The 14,212-nt window shown below is 38.5% G+C and overlaps 1 protein-coding gene across 2 annotated transcripts in view; it reads right to left on the bottom strand.

Moving 5' to 3' along the window:
• The window catches only part of LOC137177376 (major facilitator superfamily domain-containing protein 6-A-like), a 31,579-nt gene extending 19,316 nt beyond the window's left edge, over window positions 1–12,263 (bottom strand). Inside the window, exons 1-3 of one of the 2 annotated variants that reach the window (XM_067583648.1) lie at window positions 11,985–12,263; window positions 7,744–9,310; window positions 1,006–1,103 (exon numbers count right to left, since the gene is read on the bottom strand). In XM_067583648.1, the coding sequence (XP_067439749.1) occupies window positions 1,006–1,103; window positions 7,744–9,308 (1,663 nt within the window). In that variant the 5' untranslated portion in view covers window positions 9,309–9,310; window positions 11,985–12,263. The remainder of the gene's footprint in view (window positions 1–1,005; window positions 1,104–7,743; window positions 9,311–11,984) is intronic. The other variant, XM_067583647.1, reaches the window with a different exon arrangement.
• Between the last annotated feature and the right edge of the window lie 1,949 nt (window positions 12,264–14,212).

Below are 14,212 nucleotides of genomic sequence, written 5' to 3'. Positions count from 1 at the left end.
CTCTTTGCTGTCAATGCTGCTCTCTCTGGCTGCTGATGTTTTGGGGGCATGTTGTAGATGTGTTACATAATTTCTACACAGTGAAAGCAGCAGTAGTCTAGAGTTGCAACGATTAGTTGAATCAATAATCGATTAATCATTTAGTGCCTTTTTTAAGCAAAAATGGCAAAGATTTAATGGTTTTAGGTCAGAAAATGTATTATGTTTGGTTATACAATATTTGATGACGTCACCACGGACTCTAGAAAGTTGTGATGAACATTATTCACTGTTGTGATGTTTTATTTTTTAGGACATCTGGAAGTTTCTTGTTATAAACGACTTGCCAACTGAAAATATTAATGCAAAAAGTGTGTTTTAATCAGAGTTTTGTGATATAACAGGATGAAGCGATATGTTGTTCTTACAAGTAAAAACTAAATAATTTGGTATTCAGTTGAAACAATGACTCCAGCTACGTTAGCAGATGACAGAAAGGTATTTAATCAAAAATAACGTGAGACTAGGCAGCGTCATCATGACACCAAAGAAACAGAGCAGATATGTTGCTGTAACAGACAAAATGAGGAAGTTTACTTTCAGTTGGAATTCAAGTTGCTCTCTTGACCCATTAATGTGAATATTATTTTAAATCCTGTACATTTCTTTTATGTCTCATGCACTGACTGTACTGTATATAAAGATGGACGTCATGACAGACGAGCTTTTAGCCTCATTAAGTTCTCTCTCTCTGGTTGTTTTATGTGCCATTTAGTTTGTTTTTAGGATGTGAAAATATGAGTCAGAGGTTCCTCTCCTTCTACAAACTCATCAACGTCTGACATGCAGCTCGGGCCGCCTCCCACCAACCAGCACATCCTGCTTCGCTGCCGTTAGCGAGCCGGGCTGCTGGAGGAAGAAAAGGCCGACTGATAAGCTTAGACAAACACCGCCGGCTCCTTTCCTGTCCCCTGGGTCCTAGCTTCCCCCGTCCTCCCTGCAGACAGAGAAATGAGGGCACGTTACCTTGAAGGACCTCCATGGGCAGCACGGTCCAGGCGTTGGTCAGGTAGGAGATGTACAGGTAACGCGCCGTGTTGCAGGCCAGGCCGATGTACAGCACTCTGAGGGGGAGAGACGGAGGATGATTAGTCAATTAATTGATTAGTCGATTGTGTGAAGCAACTATTTCAATTATCGGTTTGTGAATTTAGTCATTTTTCAAGCAAAAATGCCAAATAGTCTTTTGTTCCAGCTTCTCAAACATGACAATTTGCTGTTTTTCTTGGATATATATGACAATAAATTGAATATTTTAAGGTTGTGGACAAAACAATCAAACCGTCAGCTCTAATCAATTGTAAATTTTTTACATTTCATTGACTAAATGAGCAGATCTTAAGATCATTTAGGATTTGAAGTGAAATTACACCTACTCTGTTTGAAAGCAGAGTTCATAAGTTTGTTAAATGTGGTTTGTAAATAACTATTACTTTTATTATTTATTAATCAGAATATTCATACAGTATCATAATTTATCAGATCTCAAGATAAAAATTCTTGTTTGAACGGACCAACAGTCAAAAACCAGCAGATATTCAGATCACAATCATTACATGACAAACAAAAACATCAAATCCTCACATCTGAAAGGCTGCAAACAGAGAATGATTGACATGTTTTCTTGTAGTTGAAGTTGATTAAGAACAATTATGACGTTTTGACATCATGTCTTTATCAGGTGAGGTCGGATGAACTTCTCCATAGTGAGACGGTATTGCATATAAACCCTGAATACTGTCTATCACCACTGATTGACGAGGATTTTGACATTTTTTGTAATCTTTGATTTCCTTGAATTTGAGCGATTCTGATGATTGATCATCATCTAGCACGTTTGGCAACTCGTGTACAACTGTTTGATCATGTTTTTTATGTATTTTTCTGAACTTGCGTAGTTGTAGATCAGTGATTGGTCCTCTTCTTTTTGTGCAAATAGATTTATTCAAACTGTTAAACTGATTGTGCTCAAGGGGCTGACGTGGAACTGATATCTCTGAGTTTTGTGCTGGATGAGTAGCCGACATATTGACATCATTGATTGGCTCGACCTGAGATTCACACTTGGACCTTCTTGGTCACATGTTGAATATGACCTGATGAAGACATAAAGTCAAAACATTGTAACTGTACTTAATAAATTGACTCTTCTCTTGAGGTTGCTTTTGCCTAAACACATGTTATGTGTTAGGACGTGCACACCTTGAGGCATTGACAAACCACTGATATGATTAATCTATTAAGAAACTACTGCCAACTAGTTTCCTGTTGATCAACTAATCAATTCATGGACTTATCAGTTTAATTATAGTAAGTACAAGTCTGCCAGAGCTTTTAAACAAAGACATGTTATGCACACGTAGCTGGTTCATTTGAGGTTTTGTTAGATGATTGTTAAGTTTTAAAAATCTCCTTAAATTAATATTTTTTATTCACTAAAAGTAACAAAACACAAACGTTTATGATGATATATATAAAATGGAGAAAAGCACACAAATCTTATATAAATTCATTTCAGTTTAAAAAATTGTATTTTTCTATGAATCAATTATCAAAATGTGATGATTGGCATCATTGTTTGTATTTTTTTTTTTTAGTTTTGTGCTGTTTCATATGTATTTTCTTGATAAGTTTTGTGCTTTATGCATTCATGTATGTATATGTATTGTTTAGTTTGTGTCTGGCATTAGTTCATGATATATAATTGTCCCTAAACCAATAAGCAATTAACTAAATTTAATTGTTTTCTGTCTATATCAGGTAATAAAGTCTTTCTACCTGTAATCCTTACATGTTGGTTTCTTGTTGTTTGTTAGGTTGTGTTTTCTACTGCAGCTGTAATTTCCATGTTAGAGCATCTTGACATTTTCAGATGTATTATTTGGAGAACGTCTTCGCTTTGACCTGCACAAACAGCAGATAAACCAACCTGAACATGACACGCCCTCAAACCCTCTGGATATTGATCCACACAGGATTATTTCTCTGTTTGACCACCCAAAGACGGTTTGCTGAGCACACACGGATAAATAAAAGCTGATGCGTGGCCGTCTGAGGATCTCTCACTGAAAACAATTTAAAATCCACAAGCAGCTTATTTACCAATGTGAGACTTTTATATCATTACATTTATATCCCCAGGGAAAGCCCTCTTCTAAATGTTCAGCAGAGACAGTCGGTTCCTGTTCGCTGCCTGGAGAAAACAGCAGGTGATGTTAGTGTTTCCCTCTGATGATGATAACAGCTGCTAACCACAAGATGAAGCTGTTATGACTATTAGGAACATTAACAATGATAACACACGTCAGACTGATACATTCGGGGGAAGGTTTCATTATCATAAATGTAAATATGTTGGTCGACACACAAAACCATCATGTGAACACAGCTGTGTGATGTTTTAGAGCAGTAACAATTAGTTGCTTACTATTAAATGAATCGCCAAATAATCATTTTGAGTAATTTTTTAAGGAAAAAAGTGTCCAAATTATCTGATTCCAGCTTCTTAAATGTGAATATTTCCTGTTTTCTTTAGTCCTTTATGACAGTAAACTGAATATCTTTAAGTTGTGGACAAAACAGGACATTTGAAGATGTCATCTTTGGGAAACAGTGACTGACATTTTGACCATTTTGTGGCATTTTGTAGATTAATTGATAATGAAATGAATCGTTAGTTGCAGCCCTACAATGTTTTCTGTCTGACAGAATGAGTTGCATCATGGGAAGTGTAGGATCCAGACTATCTGGAGCTGGATCCATTCTAAAAGTCAGGATATCTCACAAAAATCTGTCTGCTATGAATCTCATGACTTTATGAAAGTGCACTACTAGATAAGGCTGAAACGATAAGCAAATATTCTCTAGTTTCAGCTCTTCAAATGTGAGAAATTTCTGCTTTTCCTCGTCATATATCATTGCAAACTCAACATTTTCTAGTTTTGGACTGTTGATCGGTGAATAAAGACATGTGGAAGTGTCACCTTAGCTGCTGGAAGTTGTGATTTTTCACTATTTTTGACATTAAACACATGAAACAATCAGTAAAAAATAATCAGCAGATGAATAGAAACTGAAAATAATCATTAATTGCAGGATAAGCTCACTTTTTCTTAAGTCTAAGTCACTGAAAACATTACTCACATGCCCATATGTACATCAAAAGAGTTATTAGTTGCTGTAATAATTTCTCCTTTCTAATGGTCTCAGATGAGCCTCTTTTCATATAAAAAAGCATTTAAGCTGAAGCTGATGTGTTTCAGCAGTCTGAGTTTTCCAAATCAAGTGGGTATTTTCTAAAGTTACAGTCTTTTTCTTTCCCTGGAAACAAAGTGTGTTAGATCATGTCTGACTCCTCAAACCCTACAATACTCTCATCTCATTCACTCACACTGCGTCTTTGTCTGTTCTGCACTGTGTAGATGTGTGTCCTGTCCTGTCAATACACACACACACACAGTGTATTTACACTCATATTTATATTTATATTGGCATTTACACTTCTACAAGCACATCCGCCCTCACTACAGAACAATCTTGTGTCCGTTTTCTACGTGTAAACTTCAGAACTTTCATTTCTCTTTTCTCATTTAGAAAGTGTAAAATAGTGAGCAGAATATTTCTTTTTTCAATAAATGTCTTTAAATTAAGCAAGAAGGAGCTTTTTTTGAGCATTTTCAATATTTTCTAATGAACATATGTCTCATATTTCTCACTGATGTGTATTTCTAAGCATAATAATGATAATAATAATGAAAAAAGTTCTTTAACATGTCTTGTAACACCGGAGATGGGAGCTAAAATGGTAACTTTCACTGTCCTTCGTTCAGAAAGTGTGAACTAAAGCTCTGCTGACAGGATCAACACAGGACACCTGCAGCCTGACTCGTTATCGTCCTCCGATCTGAGACGAAGATTAACGACCACCAGAACGGAGCGAGATGCTTAAAAACCTGCAGCTCTGCTCTGCTGCTCACTGTGTGTGTGTCTGCTCTGCTTCAAAGTTTCCAGTAAAGCAGGAAGTTTATTTTTGCAGCAGAGCGTCACCCACCTTCACACCTCACACACACACGCTGAGGTCTGAACAACATGAAGAAAATATGTGTGAGATAAGCCAGATGAATAACGCAGTAAAACACAGATTTCAATATTCAGGTTAAATCTGTCTGACTGTACGAGTTGCAGAAAATGAAACATCTGTTTCGCTGCAATGAAGGAAACCAATTTGTTTTACAGTTTCTGAACTGTACTGCATGTTTTTGTTTTATTTAATTATGTGAAACGTGGCAGCTACAGTGAAGTTCTGGTAACATATGAAAGTAGACATGAAACTAGATAACATGAGGCCTCCATTGGTACCAACTGTGTCATGCTAGCTTGTCTGGAAGGAGGCTAAATAACGCTCCAAAGTTAGGCTAAATTTTGGCGAGGAAAAAACTGGCACGGCCATTTTCAAAGGGGCCCCTTGACCTCTGACCTCAAGATATCTGAATGAAGATGTGTTCTATGGATACCCACCAGTCTCCCCTTTACAGACCCATGTAATTTCTGCATACTGGGGTCTCTAAACAGTCTTGGAATTGCATAGATTGGGTCTGAATGGAAAGCTGAGACTCTTGTGGATTCAATGAGCCCAACTGTATTCATGTGTGATGATGTTAATGCCCACAGTAGCCATTTCACTGTAGTGAGACTGTATAAAATGTGACCTCTAGGATAATCACATCCTCATGAAACTTTACACCCACGAACTAGAGACCGAGGGCATTACGAGGATGTGAGGCATTACTGGGAATACTGACAATAAGGGGGTTTCTGAGCAATTTCCGTAAAATGTAACTCTTACAGAAATCTCCAAATGTCAGAAGTTTTTGAAACCAAATCACAACATGAATTTTTCTGTGGTCTCGGTGTCTTAATGTGGTATTTTGGAGGAATTTTTGACCATTTTTTTTCAGTTCTCGAGTGGTTAAAAGTAGTTAAATTTTGCACTAAATCTCTTTAACAAATGGTATCAACCCAAAAATTGCTGCAACAACTTTTGAGTCATAATTGCGCAATGAGACAGTCCATCATATACTTCCTCATCATCATGTTATAAGAGCTTACACACTCTAAACTTTCAAAATTTGAATAAGCACCAAACCAAAACACAATGTTTATGATCTTCAGGTCACCACCTCTACGTGTCAGATACTGTCGACCTGCTGTCGGCCCCTTAAAAAAGACTGAAAACTGGGTCTGTGGTCGGAGGTTAAAAGCATCTGTGTAAAAAAAAAAGGCCAGAATATGTCACATAAACAAGTTTTTGAAATATTCTGTAACAAAAAGCAGGATAAAAACTCAACAGGTAAAACTATTTTTCAATATTTTCTATTTCAGAATGAATAGAAAAATAATCGATCAATAATTAATTGTTTTACTTTGGGACAGCTGGTCGGACAAAACCAGCAAACTGAAGACATCAGAGAGACAGAGACTGACACTTTTTCACAATATTTAGTCAATTTAGTTGATTGAAAATTGAAAATGAATCATTTTAGTGATTTTTTTTTAAACAAAAATGCCCAAGATTTGATGCTTCCAGGTTCTTAAATATAAGAATTTGCTGCTTTTCTTAATATTTTATAGGTTGTGTACTTTTAAAACGGGAAAAATAAGACATTTAATGACATCACCATGTGCTCTATGATATTGTGATGGACGTTTTTCACTGTTTTATGATGTTTTATGGATCAAATGATCAACTGATTGACCAAGAGAATGAATCAATCATGAAATAATCGTCGCTAGTTGGTACCATGTGACACTTGAGCTTCAATACACATTAATAATTCAGAAAGTTGCTCCCAAACAGAAGCAGTTTTTTAGTTTGACGTGAGCTTCATGACTGTTGCCATAGCAGCGCTGCAGCTGTACTGATGTTGACTCAGGAGTCGATTCTGAGTCAACAGAGGAGACGTTGTGTGTGTTTTATGTGCAGCGCTGATGCAGTTTTACACAGCAGCAGCCTGAAATCTAACACCACGCTCTCAAATGTCCCCGCTGCCCGCGAGGTCCGGCCCCTAATTCACTCCGACGGGAACCACATCAGCATCAATGACATCATTGTTTCAAACATCAACCTGAAGCGCTTCATACACACACAGACGTCCTTATTTACTGACACGAAGGCTGCAAGACAGGAGGGATAAGTAAAGGTATTGATCAGGATCCCTCATCTTTCTCAATAAATGTCTTTAAATTAAAAGGAAATCTGAGCTTTTATTGGCAATTTTAATATTTTCTACTGAACATGAATAAAAGAAAACAACCATATTTATTCAATAATTCACACTGATGTGTATTTTGATGCAGATTGATGGATTAAGATACAGTTAAATAATAATAAAAATTGTACAATCTAAAAACAAATTAAGTATGAACAAAAAAATGTTTTTGTACGCTGAATTGCAGCTGGTCGGAAAGATTCTCTGGTTCCAGTTTCTCGAGTTTGAGCATTTTCCAGCTTTATATCTTTGTAAGGTGAATCTGTTTGGGTTTTGAACTGTTGGTCACATGAAATAAGACATTTACAGACGTCACGTTGGACTCTGGGAACTTGTGACGTGTGCTTTTATGACTAAACATCCAGAGGATTGTGCATCCTCACGGTATGGTTGTAAAGTTTAGATAAAAAGTAACATCCTATGAGCCTGTTCTTACCTGACGTGTCCAACCAGCTCGATGAACTTGTGGCTGGTGAAGTAGGCGACGAGTTCGGAGACGTGGCTCAGGACGGAGCAGATCCCGAACAGCGTGTACGTCCCCTTCAGGTCCTCTAAGTGCCAATACAGGAAGCTGAAGACGAAGCCGTAGCCGAAGCCCATGAACCAGGCGACGAACAGGACGGAGCTGTAGCGCACGCTGCACAGCAGCTTCAGAAGGTCGCTGTAGTGGAACTCCTGAGCGCCGTCAGAGCTGATGGGCGTCTGATCCGAAGACCCGGACTCGGGCAAGGCCTGAGGACTGTCCGACTCCTCCACCACCCCCTCTGGGGGCTCCTGCTGGTAGTTGCCACTTTTCTCAAAGTAGAACTGCGTAGCGACAACGAACGCCACGCCCATCAGCACGCCAAAGACGATGAAAGCGATCCGGTAGTTGTGGAGCCGGTATTCAGGCAGGATGCAGCCCACGCCGTCCAGCTTGACGATGAGGTGCGTGTGATCGATCCAGATGCCCACCAGCAGCATGGCCAGACCCCAGCCCAGAGAGCCCCACATCCTCTGCAGGCCGTAGCGGTCGCGGGCTTTGCCGAGATACTGCAGGGTGACGGTGTCCACAATGGTGACGGCGGGGGCGCTGAAGAACTCGCCAACAATAATGACAAGCAGAATGAGCAGGAAGATGGTCTCCACCTGGTCCTTGTTGTAGATGATCTGGTACTCCTTGGCTTTGGTCGGAGCAGCGGAGGTGGTGGTGGTGGTGGTGGTGGTTTTGGTGGTGGAGGTGGTTTTGGTTTTGGTGGGGGGGGTGGTGTGGAGTGTGGTGTTTGGCGTGACATGGGTTGTGTTAGCTGGCTTGAAAGGGGATGATGTCACGTTGGCGTCCACACTTCGTTCGTGCCTGGGGAGCACGCTGAGGTAGGAGTCCAGGAGTTCAAAGAGGTCAAGGAAGCTACGTCGGCTCCTGGTGTGGTGGGTGGAGTTGCTTGAATACGAGACGTTACTGTGCGGAAGAGTCGTCCTCGTTGGCGCCAACGTCGTCGCCAACGTCGTCGCCGGAACAGCACCTTTCTCCTCGCACTTCATCTCCGCAGGTTTGACAAAACCGATGCCGCAGTTGAACACCAGCCAGCAGAACACGGAGAACAGCAGCACCGCCTTCCCCTTCTTGAAGCGGTCGGCCACCACGCCCCAGAAGGGGGCGCTGCAGAACTCGATGAAGTAACGGATGCCGACGAGCAGCCCGCTGCGGCTGGCCGACATGCCCAGCTGCTTGTAGTACACCGCCAGCAGAGGGTGCAGCGAGCCGTAGGCGGCGTAGAAGAAGAAGTAGAAGACTTTGGAGATGAGGAGGTGGCTGTTGATGCGGAGGCACATCCTCTCGCAGCAGTCGATGGAGGTGGCCGTTGGCTGCTCGGGCGGGGCGTCAGCGGCGGGCGCAGGCGTGGCAGACACACCCACCTGCCGCTCCATCGACAGGGTGTTGAACGGTTCGGCCAACACATACTTCCTCTTCTGCTCCTCCTCATCGTCTGTCAGGATGGCAACCTTGTCGTCAGCTGCCATATCTGGAAGATAAGGAAATGAGGGATTAAAGCAGCTGCAGGACGTAATGACACCAACGCTCAGTAACCAAATCATCACGTTCTCCCACGTTAACAACCAAAATGTCTGGAAAGAAACTAAACATGTCCTGTCCAGTATAATGTATGATGTTCAGAAAACAGACCTTTACATCTGTCTTTTAAAAACACGTGAGTCTCTTCTTAACAGCACAACGGTGTTGCAGGAAAGAGTCTTGAAAGGATTCGTTTCTCTGGAGATTTTCCAACATTAACAGCCCAGTCAAACAGCCAATACTGATATAAATAGATCTAACTTCAGAGGAGTGAGCTTTAAACACTGCAGCCGTAGTCATTCACATCCTAAACAGAACAGATTTTTAAGAAACAGACACTGAAAAGGTGAGCTGTTATTTCTCTTTCTAAGATCCTTTGTTAGAAAATCATCAGTTTGAGTCATAATAGTAAAGAATCGACTGAACAAGGAAACTTTTTGATGCCTCGGCCTTTCACACAGATCCATATCAAACCAAGGACTCACATCTGATTAAGTTTCAGTGCGAGGAATTTCCTTCAGATAAACACATAATTGAACGGTGAGAAAAGATGAGAGGAAAATTATGATCATCTTCATTCTTTCAGAGGAATAACATGATGGAAAGCTGCTCAAGGACACCTGGAACACCTTTAAAACCTCACCAGGAGCTCTTACTTCCTCAAGGACTCATGAAACACCTTTACAGACACCTACAACCTCTTCAAGGACCATCAGACTTTACCTCAGGACCCTCTGTAACAACTGTCATTGTAATTACTCAATTACTCCTTGAACATCCTTACAAACTTACAGAACCTTCTCAAGGACTGAAATAACCTCCTAAATGTACCAATGACTGCTGGAACTTCTACAAGTACCCTTGAAAGTGCCCCTTACCATTTCAGAAACCAGTTTACCACAAAAATCTAAACAGAACACTCAATTCTAATATGAAACTCTTTTCTAATCAAATTAAAGTACAATAAAACCTTCAAGGACCACTTAAAGTTCATTGAGGACTCAAACAATCTCCTACTCAAAAGTCATGTTAGTCACCACAAAGATTCCCCATCGTCTCCTGGAACTTCTACAAGGACCCTTAGAGGTGTCTGCTCCCATTTCCGAAACAATTTTACTACAAAAATTAAAACAAAACACTCAATTCTACCATTCAACTCATTCCTAATCAAATTAAAGTGAAATAAAACTAACTGAGAAGTCCTTCAAGGCCCTTGAACTCAAGTTTAGAGACTACTGAACCTTTTCTAATCCATAATGCAATCTAAAAATGTTTTTTTCTGTGAAGACAATAATATTAAGAATATGAACAGTCCTGTTTTGCTGTGGACCCTGAGTGGAACATTTGAAGATCCTTGGAGGTCCCCAGGCCTCAATAAATGTTCAAATGATCCAATATTTCAGCAAAAATCAAAGATTAGAGAAAAAGTCCAAAAACTGAAAACAGATTTGTGTATCAGAACTTTGTTTTTTCTTCTTTCCTCTCCCATTAATCATCTCACGACCCCTCAGATCTATCTGGTGACCCTTTGGAGGGGCCCCGACCCCTAGGTTGGGAACCACTGGACTAAACTAGCTAACTGTATATAAAGTAGTGTAAACTAGCTCCACCTCCAGCAGCTACAACAGTAACATGCTGCTCTAACACTGATGCTTCACTATTAATAATCTAATGATGTCATATATAATAATATATCAGTCAGAGGGACCAAACCACTACTTTTACTGCAATACTTTAACTACATCAAGCTCATAATACTTATGTACTTTTACTGCAATACTTTAACTACATCAAGCTCATAATACTTATGTACTTTTACTGCAATACTTTAACTACATCAAGCTCATAATACTTATGTACTTTTACTGCAATACTTTAACTACATCACGCTCATAATACTTACTTGTACTTTTACTGCAATACTTTAACTACATCAAGCTCATAATACTTATGTACTTTTATTGCAATACTTTAACTACATCAAGCTCATAATACTTATGTACTTTTACTGCAATACTTTAACTACATCAAGCTCATAATACTTACTGTAGTTTTACTGCAATACTTTAACTACATCACGCTCATAATACTTACTTGTACTTTTACTGCAATACTTTCACTGCATCAAGCTCATAACACTTGTGTACTTTTACTGTAATGGAGTATTTTTACATTGCTGTATTGGTACTTTTACTGCAGTGAGGGATCTGAGTACTTTTTCCACCGCAGCTGATATATATAAATATACCCTGTTACGAGCAGCCTTTACAGGACCGCAGGAGGTCCGCGGACCCCAGTTTGGAAACCGTCTGCCCGTCACTGACAGTCGCTGACGATCATATGCGGAAGTATTTGATATCTTGAGCAAAGATGCGGTTTATTTTACACGTAAAATTAATAAAATTGAATGAATTGAACACAGTTTAACGGCAGAAATGGAGTAAATTGTCTAAAATGTCGTAAAATGATAAATAAACCGGTTTAACAGGCAGAAAACGACTGTTTAACAAACGATCATTAAACTAGCCTCCTGTAACGTCGATTTAACTCATTAAACATATTAAAAAACACTAAATATAAGAGAAAACAGTCAGATTAAAGACAAAAACACATAAATGTCTCACCTGCTCAGGTCACCGCTCCCATTAAACTATGACTGCGCAGTTTCTGATGAATTTTTCTCTCTGCTGTCGGACATTTCTCACACAAAACGCGTCATAAATGTCGGTTTTTAAATGAGATATAATAATGTTTAAATGTATCGTGATGTGTTCATGTTTTTAATGTAGTGTTTCTGTCCGGCTCCTCTCTTTGTGTTCAGAACAACAGCAGCTCGTCAGACCGGAGCTCCCACCTGTCCTGCTGCCCGAGACACCCGCGTCAAGTTAGACAAGATGGAGGCCGCAACTTCCGGTGTTACATCGTGTTTGGTGACCCATCAGATTCTGAGACCTGTAGCGTTGGACGAAGTACTTTTACTTATGTAGGATTGATGTAGGATTTTTACTTGTGATGAAGTATTTTTACATTGTTATATTGATACTTTTACTGACGTAAAGGATCTGAGTACTTCTTCCAACACTACAGGTCAAATAATCTGATGGGTCACCAAATACAGTGCAACACCGGTCTCTGCTGACAATATAACACATCATATATCATATTATATTTATATTTATATTTATATTATACTGTATATATGATATTATGGTAAAGCTATGGTCATATTTTCCAGTATCTCCACAATACAACATGATGAACTTGGTTTAATATGACTTTTAAAATAAGTATCACTTTCACTTAATTGGATTCCAATTAATATTATGATTTCTTATGATTATTTAATGATTTTTTGTTGTTTTTCTGTCAATTTTAAGTCTTTATGGAGGCTGAATCTACCCTCCATATATTCTCTTACTTACAAATAGAGCTGAAACAATTAGTCAATTAAAGGATTAATTGATCATGAGAATATCAGTTAGCAGTAATTAGATAATAAATTAATAGTTTAAATCTTTCATGCAAAAAGGCTAAAAAGAAATTTAATATATTTAGGTTATGAGTGTTACTCAACCGAAACTTTCACTATTTTATGAAATTTTGTATTAACAAAACCATAAACTGATTAATCAATAAAATATAAATCTATAATGAAAAGTCCTAAATATAATATTTATATTCCAGTACAGCACCAAGCAGAACAAAACCTTCTATTTCCAGTTTAAAGTAAAAGTTGAGCCTGTTTGTCGTTTTATTTTCTAGATGTGTTTATTCTGCTTTAATTTGGTGAACATCCGGTTTCGCTCCTCGTCAAATCCGGTGAGCTTGACGCAGCAGAGCGGCTCCACCTAAACGTCTCGGTGCTCCAGTTAAAGGGGAAACTCCCATTAATCACACTGGAAACCAGTAAAATCACCACTGTAATTCATGTTTAAGTGACTGGAAAACTGTGTGGGTGTTTGATATATTAGTGGGAATAAAATAGAAAATAAAACATTAAATCACCACTGAGCAGCACATAGACGTCCCTACAGTGATATTATACTTAACAACCAATGTAATAAAAGCAATATAATTATAATTATTGTATTCATTTTTATTTCATATATTATTTATTATTACTATTATCACACTGCTGTAATATTAGATTTTTAAAGACACAAAAGTCAGAGAAACTCAACACTTATTGTCATTTTATCCTCTTAAACTCTTGATTTATCTTCTGAAAATTCCCCTCAAGTTTCCGTATTTTTTTTAAGATAAAGCTTCCTCTATAACAACTATTTGATAATCATTTCATCATTTTAGTCATTTTCAAGCAAAAATGTCAGAAATTGTCTAATTCCAGCTCCTCAAATGAGAATTTTGCTGCTTTTCTTTGTCACATATGACAGTAAACTGAATATATTTATGTTTTGGACTGTTGGTCGGACAAAAAAATACACATTTCCTGGAGCTGTTGGACATTATAACAGGCGTTTTTCACAATTTTCTGACAATTCATAGACTAAATGATTACTCGGTTAATAGAGAAAATAATCAGCAGGTTAATTAATAATGAAAATAATCGTTAGTTGCAGCGTTATGACAATAGATGTTCTGTTTTAGCTCTCCAGTGAAGCCTCATTACACCAAACAGTCATATGAAATGTTATTTTCCTCCCAAAATTCAGTGTATTTTGTGACATATTTGGTATTTTTGTAATCTTTAAGCTTTAAATGACGTTAAATTAATGTTACAACATCTGTAAGCTGTTGTTTTCTTTATTTATTTTGTTTAGAAAAGTGTCTTTTCTTTTCTTTTTTCCACAGTATTTATGTCATTTTGTGCCAGAAACAGATCAACCAACTT

The sequence above is a fragment of the Thunnus thynnus genome, chromosome 24 (genome assembly GCF_963924715.1).
Source record: "Thunnus thynnus chromosome 24, fThuThy2.1, whole genome shotgun sequence".
Taxonomy (NCBI): Eukaryota; Metazoa; Chordata; class Actinopteri; order Scombriformes; family Scombridae; genus Thunnus; species Thunnus thynnus.
The sequence above is the reverse complement of the archived record's forward strand: the minus strand, read 5'-3'. Positions and strand labels throughout refer to the sequence as shown.